The sequence below is a fragment of the Cynocephalus volans genome, chromosome 13 (genome assembly GCF_027409185.1).
Source record: "Cynocephalus volans isolate mCynVol1 chromosome 13, mCynVol1.pri, whole genome shotgun sequence".
In the NCBI taxonomy this organism is placed as follows: Eukaryota; Metazoa; Chordata; class Mammalia; order Dermoptera; family Cynocephalidae; genus Cynocephalus; species Cynocephalus volans.
Window position 1 is genome coordinate 75,927,432 of NC_084472.1, and position 26,151 is coordinate 75,953,582.

At 39.4% G+C, this 26,151-nt stretch overlaps 1 protein-coding gene across 2 annotated transcripts; it reads right to left on the reverse strand.

Annotated features, from left to right (window-relative positions):
* Positions 1–314: 314 nt before the first annotated feature.
* Positions 315–25,248, reverse strand: AADAT (aminoadipate aminotransferase). Of its 2 annotated transcripts, none has more exons than XM_063077435.1 (13): positions 25,182–25,248; positions 23,984–24,146; positions 22,793–22,925; positions 17,025–17,099; positions 12,406–12,615; positions 9,917–9,982; positions 8,043–8,125; positions 7,486–7,582; positions 6,487–6,548; positions 5,576–5,640; positions 4,214–4,320; positions 1,341–1,442; positions 315–356 (listed from the first exon to the last, which is right to left on the reverse strand). In XM_063077435.1, the coding sequence occupies exons 1-13, from the start codon at positions 25,246–25,248 to the stop codon at positions 315–317; spliced, it is 1,272 nt and encodes a 423-aa protein (XP_062933505.1). The 2 variants fall into 2 exon arrangements, with proteins under 2 accessions (XP_062933505.1, XP_062933504.1); XM_063077434.1 differs by having other exon boundaries at positions 23,984–24,130; positions 25,145–25,248.
* Between the last annotated feature and the right edge of the window lie 903 nt (positions 25,249–26,151).

Here is a 26,151-nt window from a genome sequence, read left to right on the forward strand (position 1 = left end):
TAACATGTCATTTTCAAAGACAATTTATGGGAAATTATAAAGCAACTACAGAGTTCTTTACAATAAAAGCCAAGGTAAAAATAATTTTTTGTAGGTTGAAAATTTATCAAAAGGCATAAGCAGATTACACGCATATTTTGGCAAGCTGATGGATTTAAAGGCACTTTAAAAGTTGTCCAGTTAAACTACTACAGATATCCACGTTTGATGAAATCTAATCTGTAAGTCTAATACCCAGTGATCATTTCTTCCTGCCAGAACATATTATCTATCTGAAAAATCCGCAAATAGTATGATTTCTTCATAAAGATTCTTCATAATGATTCTTTTATAAGTTGGGCTAATTTCTGGAGGGCCTAAAGTAGAAAAAAGAGAGGAAATGAAGAAATTGAATGCTACTTTGGAAAAGTATGTCATAACTTAAAAAATTCAAACACAGTAATCATCTAAGGTTAAGATAAGGTAATGAAAAGTCAAGTTTAACATCAGCTTTATGTGGACAGGATGCCATCAATGTTTATCAAACCATATAGGTACACGCACATCAGATTTTCAGGATTTTTTTTTTTTTTTTTTGGCCTTATAGCCCTCAGGATCATCATTTTCTATTTAATCCATAACATAATAACACAAATAATTTTATGTTTTCGTATAATATCTCTCCTGCATACTCATTCTATATAGTTTCAATTGTCCAACTCTTCTCATTCATAAAAGCAGAGAGAACTTATGAAAAGCATATTTAATGACATGAGAAAGCAAGTAAATAAAGAACATGCCAAAAGTGTTCATCTCCAAGGATAAGTACAGACTCTTCTCATGGTTAATGGTACTGTTTAATTTACAGGTCTTCTGTTTGGATTTCCAGACATACAATCCTTAGGATTTTGTTGCCCTGCTTCTTGTTATTTTGGTTAAAGCTAGACTATGATTACTTTAAGAATATTTTTCTATTTGATCCTCGCTGATACTTTTTTGGTCAGAGAAAGAGACCAATGGCTATCATGAATTTGTACTTTGGGCTCATGTTAATACTATGAAGGAAGAAAAGAGGTTTTTCTCATAACATGTTGGTAATTTCCCAACACTGTCAGTAAATTCTGAAAAATTATTCATAAAGACAACAAACTTTAACTCCAACTTAGTCTCATTTGTCTATAGAGGTCTGTCGACAAAGTAAAATAAGTCTTTCAATGGTAGTTCTTGACTAGTCAGCTAACATCTGGATTTTAGAAACCCAAGAAGACATTAAGTAATATTCTAACAAAGAAAACACATGCATCAAAAATAGAAAAAAGAACTGACAGCTAGTGTTACTTGGAAAAGAATATTGTACTCACCACATCCATCTGTTCTGGAGAAGCTGAAGAGAAGGACATTCTCAAGTAGGAGCTAGGAATTGAGCTATCGATTTGGAAATCGTTTCCAGGAAACATTAATATCTAAGAGAGTTTGTGGAAAATAGGTGATGTACTGTTAAGAAAAATTAAAAGAATATAGAAATAACCTAATCTCAGTGTGAGAAGGAACGTTTTAAGTTTAAACAGTTAAAGAAATCACGAGAGAAAAAACAATTTATAGAAAAATGTAAAAAAAAGAAAAAGAAAAAGGTGTATGTCATGCAATAACAAAACACATAAAAACTGGAACAAATATTTACATTAAATATGGCAAATGCTATCTCTTCTCTCTATATAAAGAATGCACAGAAACAGAGGGGAAAAACTAAAATTCTAGCTTTAATGTACAAAGGACAACTTACTAAAGAAATAAAGACAGTAATAAATACCAATGAATGTTGGGCCTAACTAGAAAAGTAATATAAACCCAAACAATAAGATACCATTTCTAAGTTATCAAATTTGAAGGGACTTTTAAACAGGGGCCTGAAATGTAGGTGTTGGCCAGGCAAAAAGAGGGGAACAGCATTTCAGGGAGAAGACACACAGCATAAAGGCCCTGAAATCAGAAGAAAATTGGTGCAAAGAACTGAAGGGAGGTAGAAAATTTAATATATAAAGTAAAGGAATAAAAATGTTAAGTATGTGTGTGTAGATGGAGTGGTGTGAACACTGCTATCACTGGGACTATGGCAGAGACAGCTCACTGACTGTCAACTCCATTTCCTCTTCCTCTTGGGCATACAAATACACTTTACTGCCTGGCCTCTTTCCAGTTATGTGTGGCCGTGTGAGCGAATCCTAACCAATGGATGTGAGCCAAAGTCATATATGCTACTTCAAGGTCTGGCTCATACACATCTTCCCATGTGTGATCCACTATGCTCTTTCCGTTTCGTAGCAATCTTCGACTCCATGTGTTGAACACTGAAGAGCAACAAGACAGAAAAAGCCAGTGTCTCTGAATCACTGTTGAAGCAGAGGTGTGGGCAGATCACATCTTTGAATTTCATGTGAGTCAGAAATAAGCTTCTATTGTGTTATGTCTTGGAGATTTTGGAGTTTATCTTTTATAGCAATTAGCATTAACTAGTACAATCATGATCTTCAAAAGAATTAAGTAACTGCTTGTTGCTACGTGGTATAAATCTGGGCACTGTCTGCTAAAGCAAGATGAGTTGGGGGTGAAATGATCTGGGGTGCTCTGGGGAAAAGATTTCAAGCAGAATATAGGTTTCTTTGTCCTAATTAACAATAAAATGAAAGCTGTCATTTTCTCCAATGTAGTGGAAAAGTTTTGAGTTGTACTAGAAGCAAGGATCTGTAAGAGAAGGAGGGAGTGGTAATAATCTCTTTGCAAGATGACCAAAATCTGGGCTAAGGTGGTGGTGATAAAGTTGGAGATTATTTAGGAAAGGTAAAGGAACATGCAGCAAAATATAGGGAATAAATGAGGAGGACTGAAAAAAGTGCAGTGAAACATGAAGTCTATGTCCATAGCACCTAGTACAGAGAGGCACACAAGCAACTATTACTAAATGTATTTGATAATGGCATTGACAGAAAAGCAAAGAAAACATCAAATTGATTTAGTATACTAAAATGCGTTTATTTGAAATAGGTCAGTTAAATATTTGGTACCTACTACATGTTGTTACTAGGATTATAACAATTAATTAAGCATGAGCCTGGCCCTCAAATAAGATGGTTAGAAAGGATAATGACTTTTCCAAGACACTGGAGCTAAGACTGAAGTCCAGGCCATGTGTCTTTAGATCTAACTGTTAGAGTACCTTGTCTCTTATGCACGAGCATGGTACTTTTGCTGTTGTCAACCCAATCTATTCCTTTGTACTTATTGCTTCAAGACAAAAGTGACTCTAGAAACAGAACTCAGTGATTAAAAATTTGCAAACATAATAATGCAATCAATTAATGGAAAGGGATAATTTATTTGGTAAATTGGAAAGCTACACAGAAAAATATTTAGAATTTTCAGCTTAATCAATGCCCCCAAATGAAATCTAAGTAGACTTAATGATTTAAGTATTAAAGGAGAAAAAAACCCCAACAACCCAGGAACCTAGAAGACATTCTCATGAACTAATTTTAAGTGAAAAAATCAGGATACAAACTTTTCTGTGTAATTTTAACCATGTAAAATAATTGCACAGCCAAAATACTAGAATATATATAATCTAGAAAATACACCATAAATGGTCACAAAATCTGGGTGGTGAAATTATGGGCTATTTAAAAAGTTTTCGTTATGCTTTTATGTATTTTACAAATTTCCTACCATGAGTATACTTTACTTCCATTGTCAGGAAAAAAATCCCTCTGTTTTAAATACTAATGGCTAATACTTACTGAGCATTTACCACGTGCAAGTATTAGCCTAAGTGCTTTACATATATTAACTCATTTATCATCATAGCATCCCTCTGAGGGGGGATTCTTATCTCTATCTTACAGAGGAAGCACAGAGAGAGTAATTTATCTAATGCCACACATTCACTAAGGGGTGTAACTGGGATTCAAACTCAAGGAGTGTGGCTCCAGAGACGTCTCTATCCACTAAGCTAACCAGTAGCTGAGATCAATGACTAGATTTCCAATAATTTAGACCAGCTGGATAATTACATAACTTAAAAGCCTGTTACGATTTTAATAATGAGATAACATATCTATTATTAGAACATTATGAGTTGGGTGGCAAGCAACAAAAAACATCTTTCTACTTTTATTCAAGTAAAAAATTACTTTACAGAAAAAGCACTACTTTTCTTTAGCACCCCTCCCCCCAGTTTTACCTCTTTCTTAAAGTCTTCTTTTCCAACCAGTTGTTTTATATCATGCACGCCTTTAATTTTAACCCATAGAAACATTCCAGCAGTAGGAGCATGCCATTCTGCCAAATCTACAAAAAAGAGAATAAATGTTTTCCAAAGGAAGGAGTTTTTCGATTACATCAAACATATCGTTAAATGGCCTAAGTGCAGTAACTATAAACTAGTGTTTGTAAGTTCCTTCAGGGATAGCATTTTTACAAATATAACTTAATAAGTCCTGAAAATTGATGTCCTGGATTTTATTTCAGAGTCAAGTGCGGGTGAGGGAGGGGTGAAAGGAAGACTGAATAATAGCCACGTGTGCAGTATCTACAATGGCAGTCTCCAGTGGTGCAGGTCTAGGGCCTCTCTCTCCTTCATGGAATTAGAACCATACCTAGGACAAATACAGCTGTTTCAATTCAAGCATTTTAATAAGTCCTATCATTTATGTAATAGTTTGGAAGCCCAGTGGATTAGAGTTCTTATCAGAATGTAATTAATCATGAAAGGAAGTGCTTAAAATTCAAGAATTCCAGAGGCATTTGTAGGTTTTATGTTTCATTGAGTATTAGGATAGAGAAATCAAGAAGAAAGGATAATTATTTTGATTTTAATTACTAACTTTTTTTAAGAAAAACTTGCTGTTGATTAAAATTTTTTCTTTAGCACTACTATGCAAAGTTGCAGAATGGTACTTTTATTTTTAAAAAGATAATACTGTAATTATATTTTTATCAAGACTTTGTAAAGAACGACCTATGAATGAAATAAGGAATTGATATTAAAGGCATTTGAAATAGTATAATTAAAACCATGTAATTCATTTGACTTTCTTCTATAATGGAAAAGTAAATCTAAAACACATATTAGCCACAGATAATATTAGACAGTTAAATGAAGTTAATGATTAGAAGGCAAATAATTTGTAATGAGAGATCTGCCTAAGATTGCACTATTTTGTCTTTATATAGTTTAGTTAGAAAAGGAGTGTGACAATTCCTCTTCTATCTGGATCCACATTTAAAAATAACTAAAATTTTTTGAATCTAGACATTATTTAGCTTTCAGCAAGTTATTCTGATTGATTTTTAGACTATCTTTTTTTTTTTTTTTTAAATCAGAAATTCTTTGCAGCAGACGGGTAAAGTAGAGATTGGTAGAACTGTGCCTGGGTTGTAGAATGTCACTACTGAGATAATTTATACGGTAACATTTCCTTGGCAAGAATACTCCTGCACTGCGGTTTCTTTTCCGTCAGGATTTCTAATACTATGTGGTGTTTATCACCCACTCACACTGGTGTGACTGTTTATCACAAGGGAGGTTGTACGTTTCACTCACCACCTAACCACTTGTCTGCAGCTGCCAGCATTGCATCCTTCTGTTTCCTATAGAAATCAATAACTCTAAAATAAGAAAACAAGGAAAAGGATGTGTTCAGAACACTGATTGCAGGATGAAAAAGGGTCTGGAGTCCAGGCTATAAGAATTTGTTTTCTATTTTGATTAAAATATTGAGCATATTTGTTTGACTTGTCTGGTGATAAACTTTTTACCATTGTGTTTTTTTTCTTTATTGTGGAATAATCCGAAAATGAAAATTAATAAAGCAAAGTCTATTTCTATGTAAAACATGGAACTTAGAAGTAGCAGAGGTAGCAGCACCAATCTTTGTGTTTAGTTGTCTGCAATAACGATGATCATTTGCAGGGTAGGAGAATGCTCAGGATCAAGAAAATAATATTGAAATGACGAATCACTGGTCTGGGAATGAAGATACCCTGTTTCTCCTTATTTCTAAATTGCCTACGAGTACCACATTTATATAACTAGAGTAATTAATAACTTTAACCAATATACTGATTATTTAGGCGAATTATGTTCTCACTCATCTATACTTAAGCCAATTCCTGTGTCCCTCATAGTTAATCTATTATTAAATAAAATATTTATGTGTATGAGTACTTTAGTCTCTTAATCAGTTAAATAAGTGAATCCTAAACTGGTGGGAATTTTAGATTACCTTAGGTGTGTGTGGATGCTGCTTTCAAACCATACCTTGGATGCTCCTGAGAAGACTTTCTAGTTGATCTAATAGAACTAGTCGACTTTCCAATTCTAATAGACTGCTCCTGTGGTTTATCTTAGGATTACGAAGGAAGAATAACGAATCAACTCTCTGGGTGCTCTATAATATAATATCCACTGGGCTCCCATTTAGTTTATAAACATTTTAGCAAATGATTCAATACCTGTTAACATGAGCCAGGAAGCCCTCTTCTCCCCACTGTTGTAGAAGCTGTAATATCATAAACTAAAAGAGACGAAACAATAAGAAATGTCACAGTTCATCTCCTAAAAATGTGTTCTTTGGTCAAATGCGAAAGCAAATCACTCTTGATTTACATGTAAACAACCATAAGAAGATATAACAAGCTGAACCTGGCTTATATAGTTAGTGATTTATAGTAAATGTTAAATGTTAAAGAATGACAACAACAGTAAAAATAACAAGTATTTATATAATTCTTGTTATGTGCCAGGCACTATTGTAACATATTAATATATTTTAGGTAATTCAATCATCATAAATTTCTATTTTACTGATGAGGAAACTGAGGCACAAGGGTTAAGTTAACTTTCCTGCTAACTTTAAGTCAACAGCTAGTCACAGAGCCCAGATTCAGAGTCAGACTATCCAGCTCCAGATCCATGCTATTAACTGACATACCGTCCTGCCTCTCAAAAGATTTAAAAAAATACGTAGTAGATAAGGTTATGTAATGTATTTGGAGATTTCCTACCTAAAATGGAAGTTTTAAATATTATAAATGAATAGTGAACTTCTGTTGATAACAGATACAAAAATATGGAAAAAAGCCTGCAACTTGGTAAAACATAGGGACATCTGCACTTTATGGAATGTACAATGTCAAACAAACATCCTATTCTGTACAAACTTTTCTATTCATTTTGAATTCTTAAGTAGCAATTCTCAAGGTAGTATTTAGGGATAGATCCAATAATTTCTCAAAGTTTGTCAGGACATTTATATATTCTCCAAAATTAATTTTACTTTATTTTAATTAAAATGCATTCTAACCAATGTGTCCAGGACAAGTTAGCACATGTGTAAGGAAGGCAAATAATGAGTCACTAAACAGGTTTGGAATTTTTGCTCTTTATCATCTATTTTCTGTTCTGATCTAATTAAAAAAAAAAAAAAATCCTGTATCCTGAATTGTCCTTACCTGATTAAAAGTACTGGGCTGTAGTGATGAAACTTGTATGTGTAAAACAACTCTCTCTATCAAGGGTTGTGGACCAGTTATAAACCCTATTCTCAATCTACACAAAAAGAGAAAAGGCATGATATCATTCCCATATTAACAATTAATACATATCATTTTAATGATTTAATTAGGAAGAGAGTTGTGACTTGGGGACAAATGGACCTGGAGAATCAAAGCATTCTAATAAAACTAAGTACTTCTCATTTCAAATACATATTTAAATTTAAGGGTGCATTTAAAATAAATGCAAGTATAACCAAGTATTTCCAAATGTACTATTTTGTAATGATACCAAAACCTGACCAGTCCCACTACAACTTTAGATTAATGGCCAAGTATCTTTGACTACTGGAGATGAATAAAGGCCTGTGTGAATAATAACAATGAAACCTGTGTTTTAAGGCAAGTGGAATACAAGTACCTTAAATGAAAAAAATTGTGTGGACTAAACGATACTGATGTGCAGTCTCTGGCTCTTTTAGATTTACCCTCAAGTTAGAGACAGAAGGCCTTACCCAGAGGAGATGACTTTCGAAAAACTGTCAGCTCTGATCACACGCCCATCAACATCCATGGAAAGAAATGTTGGTGGCCGGGACTTAAAACGAAAACAACAAAAACCCCAAATCAAAAAACTGTTGGCTTGAGAACTCTGTTAGTCACTGTATGATTATGTTGCATAGAGTGCAGAGGGCATGGAATTAGATAACAAATAGCACAAGTATCACTTACCTTTATCTCAACCCTTTAACATGGAATAAGAAACAGAGATGCATGGTCTTTTATTACTAGCATCTGACTGTCTTCATGGTTTTTCTGTCAAACACACACACAAGGGCTTCCTTATTTGCCCAAGATGCCTGTATTAGTCCGTTTCTGTTGCTTATAACAGAATACGTGAAACTGAGTAATTTATAAGAAATTAAATTTATTTCTTATAGTTTGGAGGCTGGGAAGTCCAAGGTCTAGGAAATACATCTGGTTAGGGCTTTCATCTGGATGGGAACGCTCTACAGGTGCCATGGTGACCAGGGTGTCACATGGTGACAATGGGCTGAGCAAGAATGCTAACCTTCTCACTCGCTCTCTTTATAAAGCCATCAGAACTGCACCCATGATAACTCATTACTTCATGAATGGATTAGTCCATTCATGAGGGCACAGTCCTCATGATCCAATCAACTCTCAAGGCCCCACCTTTCAAATATCATAATTGGATTTCCCACCCTCTTAACAGTTTCCAGTACATGAGCATTTGGGGAACACAGGTGACCCACAGCAATGCCATTATTATGAATTTCGGGAAACCTCTAACAGGCCTTCCCTGCCCAATGGTTGTAATCCAGGATAAACAGATTTAGAGGAAGGACTTAAGAAAAACTAGTTTGGACAAGATCAAAATGACAAGGGCCAGAGCATTCAGGGCTGTTTAGAGAGAAAATGTTGATCCTTAGAACCAACTAGAAAGATAAAAAAGATGAGAACGAAGATGATAAATGTAGTCAGTATGAAATATTGACTTTGTACTTCAAAAATAGGTACAAATGAGAAAGGGGGGCCATGGCCAGGCTGAGGGTGGAAGGTAGGCAGGCAGAAGTGATGTTCTGGCAAATCCTAGAGAGAAATCAAGAGTTTTTATTTCTTCTCAGTATGTTTAAAGAGAGAGCTGAATTTAAGTATATGTTCTTTGCAGCCCTGAGAGTAAAGAAAGTGTTGGATTTTGAGAAATCAGGAACTGGTTGTCTCTATCACTACTATTGTCTATTAGAAAAGAGTAATCATGAAAAGTAGCATACAGCTATAGTCAGAATGAATCTAAAAGCCCATTATTCTGCAGATAAGATTCGGGACATAAATGACAGGGATGGCAAATATGTGGCAAGCTGCCTGTAACACCTTCTCCTGTGCCCATAACAGACATCACGAATTGAGCACAACCCTTTATCTCCTTCAGCTTGAACACAACTTCCTGATCCTTCTCTGATGTCATCCAGTCAGCCACTACCAAGGGACTGAAGTTGACATCCGAGATGAAACCCACTTCACATCCCTGGTATGATGCTTAAGGAACTGTGAACTAGGATCTAGAGTTCGAGAAGACCATCAGCCCTGACTCACTCTGCCCAAATGCATGGTACAGAAAGACAGCTGCTATTTTGAAGGTAAGTAATTTCTGGCAAGAGCAGTAATACAAAAAATGAAAGTAGTAATCCCATGATAAAAGTGGAAGACTGAAAATTGAAGTGGCAGCAAATTAATAATAATTCATTTAATTTCAGTGTAAAAGTGAATTAGCGCTGACTCGGCAGCCAGCCAAATATCAAATGCAGTGCTATGACTTATAACAACTTATCTTCTAATAGTGAAATAAGTTCTCATTGTCACTTACCTTGTCATACTGGAGGAAATAGTAAGGGTCATCTTCTATTATGAGGAAATCATATTTTCTTGCAAGCTAAAAATAGGTTAAAGTAATATGTTTATTTAAGAGCTATCTAAAATTAAAATCATTTGGAATCATAATTCTTTGTGCTCATTCATTCATTCAAGAAGCTATTGAGTGTCTTTGTATTAGACAGTGAGGATAAAGGGATGAACAAGGCACTAAATGCTTTTATTCTCAAGGAACTTACATTCTAGAGGAAGAGACAGAATAGCTATAAGCCAGTGGATAATGGAAAGAAGGAATTATTAGATGGATGGTTTCAAAGTGCTAGGCAGGGCATTAAAGCAGGTGACATTTGAGAAAGCAAATGATAGGGTAGTTATTTCAATTGGAATCATTGGGAAGCCCTTCCTGACAAGGTCACACTAGAGCTCAGAATGACAGGAAGAAGTCAGTTTTGCACATACCAGAGAAAAAGATTCTAGACTGAGGCATGAGTGAGGGTAAAGGCCCTTGGGTGAGAAAAAACTTGGCATGTTTAAGAGATAGAAAGAAGGCCTGTGTGGCTGCAGCAAGGAGGATGATAAGAGATATGGCTTGAGAACAGACTGACCATGTCACATCTATTTGCAAGGCAGATAAAGGAATTTGGTTTCTATTTTAACTGCAAGGGCAAGCCACTGGAGGATTGTACCAGGAGAACCGTGAGACCAGCTTTACATGTATATCTCTGGAGGGGAGGCATGTGACTGGCTGCTGTGTGAGGAAAGACTGGTTGGAGACCAAGAGTGACCTGCAGCAGGGTGCAACAAAGAAGTCCTTGTGGTAGCCCAGCGAAGGCAAGCAGTGGCTTAGAAGGTGTGGATTGGAAAGGAAGTGGAGAAAAATGGATGGATTTGGCTAAATGTATGGTGGAGTCCGCAGGATGGACTAGCTATGGCGGGGGCAGGGCCTGGGAGAAGGGAAAGAGGAATAAAGGGTAACTGCATGGTCATGCTGCTTATGGGGATGGAGAATGTGAGGGGCTCTGGATGAGGGGCTTGGGGCGGGGGCTGGGGAAAATCAGGAGTTCTGTTTTGATCATGCTGAGTTTGAAATGCCTATTGGACATCTACATGGAGATACCAAGTTGAAAGCTGGATACAAAAGGCTGGTGTTCAGGGAAGAGGTCGGGGAGTCATCATATGCAGACTAGAATTTATAGCCAGGGAACTGGATGAGGCTGTCTGGGGGGCAGTATGTGAACAGAGGAGAGAAGAACTCAGGACAGAGCCAGGGAGGGCATACAGAAAAAGAAAAAGACAGTATTTTAAACCTCCAGCAATCCCCCCTTATCCATGGGGTATATGTTCCAAAACACCCACTGGATGCCTGAAACTGCAGATGACATTGAACCCTATACATACTGTTTCTTCCTAGATGTACATGCCTACGATTAAGTTTCATTTATAAATTTAGGCACAGTAAGAAATTAACAATAATAACTAATAATACAATAGAACTATTATAACAACGTCCTATAACACAGCATGGTCTCCCTCCCTCTCAGAGTATTCTGTTGTACTCATTCTTCTGTGATGATGTGAGGTGACACGATGCCCACGTGATGAGACGAAGGGAGGTGAATGACGTCGGCGTGTGTTGTAGCATTAGGCTACTGCTGACTTCTGATGATAGACCAGAAAGATGATCATTTGCTTTAAGTGATCGTGGATCACTGAGTCATGATGAGCCATGACAATTTTCCTGATTGTGGTTGACCGCTAGTAACTTGACTCGCAGAAAGCGAAACCGTGGACAAGGGGAGACTACTATATATATTTTCTAAGTAAAAGGAACTGGTTGAAATCTTTCTTATGATTCCACTCCACATGATTAAACAGATTCACAGGGGCTTGATACTCATTTTAAAAAGCTATTTGTAGTGAAACGTTAGAGAGCACAATCGGGTACGTAAAAGAGACTTTACAAAAGGCACATTATTTCCTACATGTCAAAGATTTCTGCATAGCTCAATATATGTTTGATACTTAAAAGAAATGTTTATAGTGAACAGCTTGGCATCATAGGTACCTAAAAGAGATTTTACAAAACAGGAGCATGCCTCTTATTTTTAAAGAATTCTTTGTAACCTCAAATGATAAGGAGTAGGAAGCAGAATACACAAGTTAACACAAATATAAAGTAATGAAAATGAAATTTGGGGTCAAATATTAAAGAACCATATAAAATTTAACATCAGACCAAGAATATTATTTCTTTTGTATCAAAATATCAACTAAGGGAAAAGAAAAATCTTACAATTAACAACGGAAGTAGTCACATATTGTGTCTAAATTTATTAGGACCCCTGGTATAGACGACTCCCTTTTATTAAAAATTATCTTCCTTGAAAGCAAAAGGCTAAGAAGAAAGGGAACTTGCACAGTATACTTCTAAAAAGTCAAGAAGAAGCAGGAACATAACTACATTAACACATTCTTTTAAAATACCTCATAGATTTCCTTTTTTCGGTCACTTCTTAATGTGCTTCCAGTAGGGTTGTTTCCAGTTGGGACAGTATAAAGTAATTTGGGGGTGTTTTTCTTGGAATCCTTTGAATCTTCTGGTTTCCATCTGGAAAGTACTTCTCTGAGGGAGTCTGGAATAATCCCATATTCATCACTGGAAACATTAAGAATGTTGCAGCCCAGCGGTTGTAGCTATTGAGCACACACAAAAAAGCCCAAGAGTTAGACATGGTGACAAAATGTAAGTGCTATTGTTTTATTTATTTTTTATTTTTATTTTTATACTAGTCAAGAATGTTCCCATTTATATCCTTAAGCCTATAAACCTCAGTTATAATCTTCTGAGGGTTGAGACTGTATATTTTAATTCTATTGTTCCCATGGGGTTGATTCCATTATTGTTCAAAAATATCTGCTGTCCCTTCTCAGGAGAAGGATTATACCTCTTGCCCCACTTATGTCAGGCTTGGCCATGTGTCTTGCTGTAGCCAATAAACTGTGAGCAGTAATGATGTGTGTTCCTTCCAGGCAGAAGCACTAAAATGTAGCTTATGGTTCTCTGTGACTCTTCTCCCTCTGCTCTGGGATTGGCAGTATTCCAGATAGAGGCTGCTTCTGTCAGCTTGGGGCTGAAATGAAGATGCAATGGAACAGAGCTGCAGCGATCTTGTGGTGGATATGTAGTATGAGAGAGAAATGAACCTTTGTGGTGGCTGTAAGCCACTGAGACATTGGGATCACTTGTTCTGCAGCATAACCTAGACTCTTCTGACTGAATTATCTTTATAATTAGAATTAGAACTGATCCGTAAAGTAGGTGTTTATTAATGAATGTTTTTTGACAGTGTAAGTGAATCACACAAAGCATCTGCTGTGCTTATACATAAACTAGTTGCAAACAAGGGTGATATTCAAAATACTTAGTAAGTGGGGCCGGCCCGTGGCTCACTCAGGAGAGTGTGGTTCTGATAACACCAAGGTCATGGGTTTGGATCCTATGTAGGGATGGCCGGTTAGCTCACTGGCTAAGTGTGGTGCTGACAACACCAAGTCAAGGTCCCCTTACCAGTCATCTTTAAAAAAAAAAAAAAAAATCAATTTAGCAAGTGGTTTATTTAGCATGGGCACATCAGATACAGGTGTGGGCTGGAATGGGGTCCAGGAGGGCCCCTGCTATGCCAGCATTAACTTTTGATCATGGGAAATTCAGGGTGGTCCTAGGTGAAGGGCCAGGGAAGCCAGGGTGGTGTCGGGGCACTTTAGGGGATGAGTGGCGTGCCAATCAGTGTAGAAGTATTTCAATATTTTACCAATTGCTAAGGCTGAACTGGCACATTTTGGCATTCCTTATAGAGATAGTTTCATAAAAATCTTGTGCAATCTTATTCATGGATGAACGTGAAGAAAAAAAAATTGGAACTTAGGAAATAGCAGTAATTGAGTGAGGATCCTTGGGAAAAAAATGCACAAGAAAAGCAAACACTATTTTTAGTAGTCAAATCTAGTGGGAATAATCATGAATTATTATGTATGAAGTGGGAATAATCCAGACTCCATTTTTGACAAATTTTAATTTTTTTATTTTTTGGCAGCTGGTAGATACAGGGATCTGCACCCTTGACCTTGGTGTTATAACACCACATGCTAACCAACGGAGCTAACAGTTCAGCCCTAGATTTTAATTCTTTTTGGGCATATACTTAGGAGTAGAATTGTGGGTCACGTGGAAATTCTATTTTAAACTTTTTGAGGAATGGACCAACTGTTTTCCATAGGGGCTGCACCATTTTATATTTCTACCAGCAACGTACAAGGGTTCTAATTTCTTCACATATTCACTAATACTTATTATTTTGTTTTTGTCTTTGATATTAGCCATCCTCATAGGTGTGGAGTAATATCTCACTGTGGTTTTGATTTGCATTTCTCTAATGACTAATAATGTTGAGCATCTTCTCATGGGCGTATTGGACATCTGCATATCTTCTTTGGAGAAATGGCTATTCAAGACTTCAGTGCATTATCTATTTATTTATTTATTTTTATTTTTATTTTTTAAAAGATGACCAGTAAGAGGATCTTAACCCTTGACTTGGTCTTGTCAGCACCACGCTCACCCAGTGAGCGAACCGGCCATCCCTATATGGGATCCGAACCCACAGCCTTGGTGTTATCAGCACCGCACTCTCCCGGGTGAGCCACGGGCCGGCCCTTTAGAGCACTTTTTAATTGGGCTGTTTGTCTTTTTGTTGTCAAGTTGTAAGAGTTCTTTATATATTTGGAATATTAAACCCTTATCCGATTTATGATTTGTAAATAGTTTCTACCATTCTGCAGGCTGTTATTTCACTTTCCTAATAACATTTTTTGACATACAAAGATTTTTAATTCTGAAGTCCAATTTATCTATTTTTTTTTAAAGAATAATCTTTATTTATTTATTTGGGGACACTGTCTGGTAAGAGGATCCGAACCCATGACCTTGGTGTTATAAAGCTATGCTCTAACCAACTGAGCTAACCAGCCAGCCCTCAGTTTATCTATTTTTATTGTCACTGTTGCTGATGCTTGTGTTTTTGGTATCATATCTAAAAGAATCCATTGCCAAAGCTAAGGTCATGAGGATTTGCCCTTATGTTTTTTCTTCTAAAAGTTTATAGTTTTAGCTCTTACATTTAGGTCTTTGGTCCACTTTGTGTTAAATTTTTATATGGCGTGAGGTAATGGTCCAGTTTCTTTCTTTTGCTTATGTGGAAATCCAGTTGCCCCAGCACCGTTTGAATGGTCTTGGCACCTTGCCGAAATCAATTGGATCAAGGGTTTATTTCTGGACTCTCTGTTCTGCTCCATTAGTCTATATGTCTATCCATATGCCAGTACTATACTATCCTGATTATTGTAGCTTTTGTAGTAGGTTTCAAAATTGGGAAGTGTGGGCCGAGCTGGTGGCGCACTCGGGAGAGTGCGGCGCTGGGAGCTTAGCGACACTCCCGCCGCGGGTTCGGATCCTTATATCGGATCCTATATAGGAATGGCTGGTGCACTCACTGGCTGAGTACTGGTCACGAAAAAGACAAAAAAAAAAAAAAAAAAAAAAAAAAGAAAAATACAAAATTGGGAAGCGTGAGTCCTCCAAATTTGCTCTTTATTTTCAAGATCGTTTTGGCTATCTTACAACTCCCTAAAATCCCACATGATTTGAGGATCAGCTTTTCTATTTCTGCAAAAAAGTCTGTGGGAATTTTGATAGGGATTACATTGAATCTGTACGTTTCTTTGGGTAGTATAGACATCTTAACAATTTTAAGTCTTCCGAGCCATGAACCGGGGATATCTTTCCACTTCTTTAGGTCTTCTTTAATCAAAGTTTTATAGTTTTTAATGTACGAGTCGTTCACCTCCTTTTTTAGATTTATTCCTAGGTGTTTTATTCTTTTGGGTGCTATTATAAATGGAATTATTTTGTATATTGCTTTATATATTGATTTCTACAAAAATAACATTAAATTCGGAAAAAAGAAAAAAAAAGAATCCATGAAGTTAGAATCAATACAGCATAAAGGTCATCTCATTCAATTCCCCTACACTAAGCTAAAATTACTTTTACAATATTTGTGTTTGGTGGTGATCGAGAGTAACTTTGAGCACCTGCGGTGATGGGCAGTGCTTTTCCTCCTTAGACAGTCAAGGGTGGCCCATGGTTAGAAAGTTCTTATACTGAGTTGAAATTGTTTCCCTGTGGTTACCATTCTTTGGTTCCAGTTTTGTCAAGCTAAGGACATGAACAAATAAATCTAATTCTTCTGCCACATGGTTAACTATTGTATATTTGAGAACAATTCTCATGTCTCTGTTGAATCTTCTCTTTTTGGATAAAGCAGCTGCAGTTCCTCTAACCATTCATCATACGCAGTGGTTTCCAATTCCCTATTCACTTTGACTGAATGTGCTCCAGTTTGTGGATATTTCTATCACAGTGTGCCCCAAACAAATATAATTCTCAGTGGTGTGTTCTGGCCAGTGCGCAGCAGAGTCATATGATCAGCTTCCTCATTCTGGATATTATGGTGTCATTGATTTAACACTGGAGCAGAAATCCGTAATTATACCATGTTAGTTTAGAGATATATTAAATTGACACATACCATGGTTATACTTAGGCATATGGTAATAAAAGATGACAATGAAAAAGTAAGTTTTTGTAGTTTGAGTCACATTTCAAGTGAAATATTAAGAAAACGATATGATTTTGCACAACCTAATTTTAGCACACATACATTTGGATTTTAAAGAAATTTATAAAGCAGAGGGTACGTTTAACATATTTGGCATATATCATTTAAGATCCTCCTGTTTATAGATCAAAAATGCTATTTTTTTTCCAGTGGACAGATAATTCTTTCTTTCTTTTTTTTTTTTTAAAAGCCAATGTTTGTTTGTTTTTGTGGCTGGCCAGTAAGGGGATCCGAACACTTGACCTTGGTGTTACAACACCGCACTCTAACCAACTGAGCTAATGGGCAGCCCCATTGGACAGATAATTCTAAAGGTGCAATGGTTTCTTCTTATTTATTAGGAGAATTGTAAAAATATGTACTCACAATGTGAAGTGTTCCTGAATAAACAGGTTCACTTAGGAGGACATTATCTCCGGGATTAATGATCATTTCAAATACCTAAGAAAAGAGGCACAAGTTAGCTTGATAGTATTGTTTCCATTCATAGAACCTATTTTTTTTTTTTTTTAATTTGAGCTCACAGGATTCTAGAGTAGAAGTTGGCACATTTTCTGTAAGGGGCTGGATAGTAAGTATTTTGTGGGCCACTGTGTCTCTGTTGCAACTACTCATCTCTGCCTCGATAGTGGGAAAGCAGCTGTAGACAGTTTATAAATGAATGGGTATAACTGAATTACAATAAAACTTTATTTACAAAACTAGAAGAAGGGCTGGATTTGGCTCTCAAGCCATAGTCTGCCAACCCCTGTTCTAGGATAAGGTGAGAAAGAGCATAACTGGTTTGGCTCCTCCAAGTGGAAAAAAACAAACAAACAGTTTTCTCTATTCTTTTACACCACAATAATCAACACAGAAGACTTCTGTGACCAAATGTGTGGGTTCCCTCCCACACCCCCCCCACACCAAGCAGTCAATCAGCAAACACCCCCTTGGTGTCCTCTAATTCGATTTAATTCTGACACTATCTACCTGGAGACAGTGTCAGATTTCACAGGTTGAGGGCTCAGTCCCCAAGACTGCCCTCATTTTAGACGCCAGTTACAAGTTCAGGCCCCTGGAACTTCTGACTGACCAGCTATAAATCAAGTTCCCATAATCCCCTCTTCCCTCTTTAGGCTCAATTAATTTGCTTGAGCGGTTCACAGAACTCAGGGAAACAAGTATTTATCATTTGCCTGTTTATTATCAAGGATATTACAAAGGAGACAGATGGAGAGATGCACAGGGTGAGGGATCGGAGAGGGGGTATGGAGCTCCCACGCCCTCACCAGGCACGCCACCCTCAGGAACCTACATGTGTTCAGCTATCTGTAAGCCTCTGAACCCTGTGCTCTTGGGTTTTTACGGAAACTTCATTACATAGGCATGATGGAAGCATGGACAACCATGCGGAAATGCGATTGGACAAAGAGGGTATGATCCACATTAACAGACTGGGTGGGGAAACCCAGCAAGGTGTTTGTCCAGATTCTTCTTGGCCTCTCTGTAGCATTCCTTCCTCCCGAGGTGGGGGAAGGACCCCTTTGGAATGGGGGTCTTATGACCTATAATCAGATAAGGTAGGTCAGAGAAGTTCTTGCCTTGGGGAGAAAAAGGAGCAGGTGAAAGAAGGGCAGGAGAAGGTCATAGAGCAGCATGAGCCAGGAACTGTGGATGAAAACCAATATGTAAATATCATAATATCACACTCCTAAAACTCACTTATTCCTTTTATGCTTCTTTGAAAATATATTAAATGTCTACTATAAGCCAGGCCTGTGTAAAGTACTGGACATAAAATGATGAGCAAAGTGACATGGTTCTCACTCTCATGGAGCTACCAGTCCACTGTGAGAACTAGACACTAACCAGATAATTACCCCAAAAGCGTACAATTTAAAATAGTAGTGAGTGCAATTAAGTATGGATGCACAATGTTATAAGAAGAGCTCATTGTAGGAGGCCCTGGGCATTCAGGGAATTCAGGGAAAGCTTCCCTGAGGAAGTGATGAGTTGGTATAGGGGGTGACAATAGGTACAGTTTGAGAAACTAGAAGAATTCAGTGATTTGTAAAGAGTAAAGAGTGTGAAGAGGAGAGTGGAGTGAGATCAGACAGAAGTGGGCAGAGACCATACCACGTGGGCATTCGAGCCAAGGGAGGCAAGTAAGAATTTTAAGAAGGAGGTGTAGAGAGGGAGCCACATTATCAGATATGCCTTTTTAAAAGATCCTCCTGGCTACAGTATGAAAGAATGAAAGAAGAGCGAGTATATGCGTGGAAAGTTTGGGAAGTTTTTGGGATTGTTTGGGAAGTTATTGGACAGATAAGGTAGTCTGAACTAGAGTGGTGATGGTGGAATTGTAGAGAAGAACTGAAAAAATATTTAGCCCATGAAAATGATTATGGACTACAGGGGAGTGAGGAAGAGGAGGTGTCCAGAATGACTCGTAGCTTTCAGCCTCTGCAACTACATAGAGGGTGGGGTAGTGCCATTCACTGAAATACAGAACTAAGTCGCCCACATCTGAGGTGAGTTGTTTTGGTTTGAAGTGCCTTTGAAATATCCTGTGATGGTGTCAGGTGAACAGACGGACAGATGGATTTGGAAGGAGCCTGGCAGTAACTAGCATATTATGGCCGATCACATGGGTGTGAAGGGAGGTACCAGTAGAGTGTATGGATTAAGGGGGAAAGATGCTCAGGGACTGAGCCTCACGGAGCTCTAATAAATCATGGCAAGGGAGGGGAGGCCGCTGCCAAAGGCAGAGGAGGCCGCTGCAAGTAGGCTGGAGGAGAGTCACAAAGTGTCGTGCTGGGACAGCCAGAGGAAGACAGCGTTTCAAAAAAGGATGGAGAGGGCAACAGTGCTAAAGGACATCTAGAGGTCAAGTAAGCAAGGTCTGACAAATCTTAGGAGATTTTGTGGACAATATGATGCCTACTGACATCATTAGAGTCAGGCAATAGATTCTTCCAGCCTAAATCAAAATGATCTATTATAACTAAATTGCATATAAGTCACAGAATAATCCTTACCTTCTGATGTTTCATAATCCCCAATTCAAGCTCTTCTTCCTATCATTTTAACGACCTGCATCTCACAACAACCAGTAGGGCCATTATCAACTGAGTTAGTAGATTTGATTTTTGCTCCTCACCTTGGCCTTATGAGCTTTTGTTATCTTATGACAAACAGTATCCTCCTCCGAGAAGTTTCTAATTAACTTGGGCTTTCTAGAACATCCTAAGACCAAAGAAATCACTCGGGTGGCATGTGCATTATCAATAGAACAAATGAAAACCTAATTATATACATTTTCCATGTCAATTAGGTGACATACAAATGTCAAATGTCCTAAATTAAAAGAGAAGGCTGTATATCACCTGGCAGCACTGTTTAATAGATGCAGACAGAAACATAAGAGCCTAAAATAATATCTACTCTGGCTAATAAAGTGGAAGAAATATTAAACCAGATTCCTACTAAAGTCCCTGCAATAAACATATCTATAACTAATGAGTTATTGATGTATTTGGCCATCTATGCTATCTTCCTTCACTGATATGACTGATGTTGTGACAGATTAAGGAGAAACTGTCTTGAGCATCTTTCTGAAAGAAAAAGTTCATAGTATACTTTCTGAAGAAAAAAATTTCATTGAAAGAGTTTTTAAAATATCACTCCATAGGGGGCCTTTCCAGGGACCCAAGGCATGGAGAAGCGGACTGGACCCCTCTCCCACAACCAGGCACACCTAGCCAGCACCTTGGGTCCTGCCCAGTGACCCGAGGTATGGAGCCAGGGACCAGACCCTCCTCCCGCAACAAGGCACACCAAACCAGTGTCTTGAGGCCTGCCCAGGGACCCGGGGCATGGAGAAGGGGACCAGACCACCCTCCTACAACCCGGCACACCACACCAGCACCTCGGGGCCCACCCAGGGTCCCGAAGCATGGAGAAGGGGACCATACCTCTCTCCCACAACCAGGCACACTGTGCCCGCACCTTGGGGCCCACCCAGGGACCTGGAGCATGGAGAAGGGGACTAGACTGCCCTCCCACAACCAGGCACACCATGCCAGTGCCTCAGGGCCCATCCGGGGCATGGAGACGGGGACTGGACCCTCCTCCCACAACCAGGCATGCCACGCCAATGCCTCGGGGCCCGCCCAGAGACCTGGGTCATGGAGAAGGGGACCAGACTGCCTTCCCTCAACCAGGCACACCGTGCCAGTTCCTTGGGTCTCACCTGGTGACCCAAGGCATGGAGAAGGGGACTGGACACACCTCCCACAACCTGGCACATGGCACCAGTGACTTGGGGCCTGCCCAGGGACCAGAGACATGGAGAAGGGGACCAGACACACCCCGCAAACAGGCATACTGCCAGTGCCAAGGAGCATACCAGAAACAGCACCTCCATGTAGGTGGCCCACTATAACCATGGCTGCTGCAAAAGCGACCAGACACCACAAGCACCATGCAAATGGTCCACCAACCACTGGAGTGCATTCACACAAGGAGAGTCACCAGCAGAGTCAAAGAAAAGAAGAGGATGTCTCTTTCCACAAAGCCCATTTCAGAGTGACAGAAGCAGCATCTGTTCTATGATAATAGTGGGGGACCTGAACACATGTCTCAGCATTGGACGGATCATCTAGGCAACATATTAACAGAGTAACCATGATTCTTTCAGAAGGAGAGAAGAAATCTAGGGCAATTAGAGGGGGGAGGGGAGGGAATGGGGGAAGGGGAGAGGTTGGACAAGGGGCATAAAGAATAATTACGATCTGTAACAATATATATGCTAGTAATATTGATTTGATCAACATATCTCAATGTTCAACCCCCTAAATATGTATAATTGATTTTGATTCAATAAATAAAATAAATAAAAAAATAAAAATAAATAAATAAATGAATAAATGAATAAACAAATAAACTCCATAGAATCACAAATGTTTCTTTTTAAGCACAAACTCAAACAGTAGCTAACCCTTTTATTTTTCCTAATTAAATACAAAAACAGGAAGAAAAACTTGAAAAAAATTTAAAAAAATCTTTACAAAATATTTTTGTTACTACAATCCGTTATTTTGTAATAATAATGTAATTAAAATTCATTAAAGCAAACTCGATTACAGCTTTCCCATTTCCATGAAAAGGAAGAAAAAGAAAGCTACTTTGGCTTAAGATAAAGATAAATAAGTCACATTTTAACCTACATGTGAGATGGAATATAGAGAATCTTTATTCAGGATTAATTATTCGTGAAAACGAAAAAAACAAACAGATGAAATTGAGGACCGTAGGTACGACCCCCATTGTGGGAACTACCCGGAGGTGGTTACATTTGTGGAGTTCCTGGAATACAGGTGGGAAGCTGATGAAATAACTAATGGGGGGTGGGGAGGTGTAAAATGAAAGAGAGAGAGACAGAGAGGGAGTGAGAGGGAAATAGCCCAGAGAGAGAAGTCAGAGACACAGACATATTTATAGATCTAGAGGAGTACAGTCTAGAGAGAGACAAGACACAAGCAGTGGTGAGCACAGAGATTACATAAACAGACATGCAAAGGAATAACATTTTCATCTCAGAAGTATGAGGATATGTTTTCTAAAGAATTTAAAAACCATACAGAAATATCATAACTACAAGCAGTAATCATATGTAACCTGCACCTTTGAGCCAGATGAAATAAAGCAACGCTCACTAAGCTTTTGATAGGAGTTGAGTAGTCCCTTAACGGGAATCTTGTTTTAATGACTCACAGCCCTGGGTCATTGACCACATGCTCTGCATTTATGAAAAATCATCCAGGCAAATGATACTAAAAGCAGATAATTTTTGAAAGTCCTTGTGCTCACAATAAGGGAAATTAAAGGGAAATATCAATAAATTAACCTAAAGTATTTCTACCTGGCTTTTGCGAACAAACTCCCCACCGCCCCATCCCCCACATACATACACGTCTCTCATCCTACGTCTTGTCTTTGAGTTCTCTGTTTATATTTCTAAGTGAAGACAAGGAAGACTACCAGCAATCCACAAAACGTGATCCTCTTGTGGTTAAGCGAGAGATGACTATACTTGTAGTTATGAACATATTAAATTCTACACGTATACTACCTTTTCCTTTCAGTCTTACCTTACAAAGACCTTCTTGACTGCCACATGTGACACATACGTCCATTTGTCCTTGACTGGGTGGATAATGGATGGTGGGAGGATTATGAAGTCTTACTTGTAAGTGTTTTATCCAGGACAAAAGCTCTGGAATTCTAAAGCATAAAATGTATTTTTAATTTATCAAAATAAAAATCATAGTAAGAGTAGACAGGAAATAAATGGTAGCATTATGCCAAGTGCTTTATGCATTCACTTAAAAAAACTTCAGAAGCTTTTTGCCATTATTAGTATTCTCATTTAAACGATGAAGCAATAGGGCTGACCTATTAGCTCAGTTGGTAAGAGCATGGTGTTGTAACACCAAGATCAAGGGTTCAGATCCCCATACCAGCCACCCGTCGTGGAAAAAAAAAATGATGAAGCAATAGATTAGGAAATTCACATTAAATCAATGAGACAGAAATTCACATAAAGTCAATCATTTAATCAATGGGCTGAGATTTGAATTTCCATCCTTCTTATTCTAAAGCCTGAAGTCTTTCTTTTACACTAGAGCATTCATTGCATAATCTGTTCTCCTTAGGAAGATCTAAATAGGCTTCCTAGTAGTTCAGGCTCAGTAAGTTCTTCGTATCAAGTAAAGAAAAGCCCATGCATATATTACATATAATTCATATATACATATGAATAACATATTTCAATCATAGAACATAGAAGTTTTTAATAATGTATAATTTATAGATTCTCAATAAATTTGTCCTTTGTCACTGGAAGTAGACCAGTTAGAGACAGTCTTAAGGTATGTGTTTCAGTTTGCTTTAAAGAAATTAAAGATATCTAAACCTATGAGGGCAGTGTATTTACATAACTGCCTATTTAGAAAGGGAACATATTGATTAGAAGATTGCCCAGGGACCTAAAATTGCTGCTCCTTGGATCATCCATTTCCTCCTTTCTTCCAATATGCTTCTTCACCTAGCTATCTTCTCATTTTTCAGACCAGCTTAAATGGTCCTCCCTTCCATAAGCCTTCTCTGACTCTCCCAACCATTGAAGGTTGAGAAACAATCACCGAGGAGTGGTAAACATTCACTATCCCTCCTGCCCTTTGAAAAGTTCCCCAAACCTTTCTTAAGTATATTGCACAAGTCACTTTATCAATAGGCCTAAGAATATTGCCCATGAAAATGAGCCATCTATTGATACCTACCCAGTAGTTGGAGAATACTGAAGTGCTCTCTTCATCAGCTCTTCTCCAAATTGGATTGTCTTTCCATTTTCTACAGTGATAGTAGCAGTCTTAAAGGGGAATGTGTTTGGATTTGGTGATCCAGCAGCTAAGGAAATGAGTGATTTTCTGCTCAAAATCTCAGCTACAACAAACATAGAAGAGAAGAAAAAACACTTTCATTGAAGATTTTTATAAACAGTGATGGCTCAGTATGCATTACAGCCAACAAAAGTAAAGTGTAACAATTTTTAGTGATAGAATATGCTATGGTCTGAATGTTGGTGTACAAACAAATTTCTATGTTGAACCTCATATCTAGTGTGATGGTATTAAGAGGTGGGACCTTAAGGAGTCGATTAGGTAATGAGGTCTCCACCTCATGAATGGGATTAGTGACCTTATAATAGAGACCTGAGGGAGGCCCTTGTTCCCTTCTGCCAAGTGAGTATGCAGGAGAAGTCTCTGTCAATAAGGACACAGCCCTCACCCGACATGGAATCCGCTGGTGCCTTGATCTTACTTAGCCTCCAGAACTGTGAGAATAAGTTTCTGTTGTTTAGAAATTACCCAGTTTGTGGTATTTTGTTGCAGCAGCCTGGATGGACTAAGAACTCTTGTCTAAAGTAAACATTATAGAATAACTTTTTTCTGGGCGTTCTCTTTTCCGGAGAGACTAAAGTATGGAGATGACCAAGGAGAAGGCAGAGGGATAAGGAGGATCTCAAAGAACCATAAAAACAGAAGATCCTCCTCCGCTGAGTCCCTGCCTGCCTGTTGAAATTCATGGCTCACCCCTTTCTCTCCCATTTACTGGAATCTGCACATCTGCGCACTGTGCCCACCCCTACACTTCTTCCCCGAGAGGGCCTTCCTTGACAGCACGACCGCTCCCTTCCAAGGCCAGGTCCCCCAGCAGCCTGTGCCTTTCTCAATTGCTGCTGCCACTACACTCCGGCAGAGATGCCCAACTACCCGCCTTTCCAGCCCGAGCTCTTTGAGAACAAGGGCTGTGCCCATTTCATTTGTGCACGCAGCGCCTGGCTCGCGGAGAGCGTCCACAGTTGAATGAATGAACGCCCCACGCCACCGAGCGATGACTCCAGGGCTCCGTTCCCAGAGGCTGTGCGAGGAGAGCCGCACGCACCCCGGGAGGAGAGGCGCCAGTCCCGCTTCTCACCCGTCACTCGGATGGGAGAAGGCTTTCTGGCCGCGCTCGTGGCGGTGATGAACCGTGAGTAATTCATGTCCCCAGTAGCCAAGCGCCAAGTGCGGTCTCCCGTTGCCGAGGACTAGAGAAACCAGACAGCCCTGCTAGAGGCGGCCTCCTGACTCCTCCCTCCGGCACAACCACTTTGAACTGTCTCCCCGCTGCGTCTGGGTCCCAAGTGCATTGCCCGGAGGCTGCGCTGGGTCTCTTTGTCCTAAAAGGGCCGGGGGCGGTGGCAAGACTAGCAAAGTCCACGCGGGGAGGGAGGGTCCCCTCCTTTTTCCGCGCCCGCGCCGCACGCGCTCGGCCAATGCAGAGGCCCGGGCGGGTCCCACCCTGCAGGCGGCCTCGCCGCGCCACCTCCCGCCCCGCGCCGCGGCCTATGGCGGCCGGCCGCTCGCCCTTCCCCGTCCTGGGTCATCGACCTGGGGCGCCAGGCGTGACGACGACGGCCCGGGCGCGAGGCATTTGCAGCCATGGATCGGAGCCTGGATTAATTCAAAGCTAGAACGACCCTAGCAGCGCGGAGTGGCCGCAGCACACTGCCCCCAGGCGCCGGCCTCGGGTCTCGCTGAGGGTCTGCGGGAGGGGACAGGACGTTCACCGCCATCCTAATCCTTGGATACCATCTGGCGGCTGCTCTGGTCCATTGCAGCGGCTCTCAAGGCTGCGCCGAGCCTGGCGCTGCACCAGGCGTTTCTGTGCGCGGCGCCTCCCTCTCTTGGCCGCCCCTGGCCACGTGGGCTGGGCGTTCTACCCACTGGGACCGTTGCTGTGCTAAATTCTCACCTGTCCTTAATGAAACTGTAGGCACTATCCTGGGAAGTCACCAAGGTGACCCAGGTGAATTCCAACGTCACTTTCTCCAAGATCCGAGCATTTTAGAGTGCGGGTGGGGTGTTGATACAAACTTTGAGGAATTACTGTCAGAGTCTCAATT

Coding starts and splice junctions, on each gene's coding strand:
- AADAT (XM_063077434.1), bottom strand. CDS start 25,248: ATGAATTACTCACGGTTCATCACCGCCACGAGCGCGGCCAGAAAGCCT. Junction 17,100..22,792: donor GTCAAGAAGGTCTTTGTAAG/GTAAGACTGAAA, acceptor CTCTTTTCTTAG/GTATTTGAAATGATCATTAA. Junction 8,126..9,916: donor ATTTCCTCCAGTATGACAAG/GTAAGTGACAAT, acceptor TTTCGTTTTAAG/TCCCGGCCACCAACATTTCT.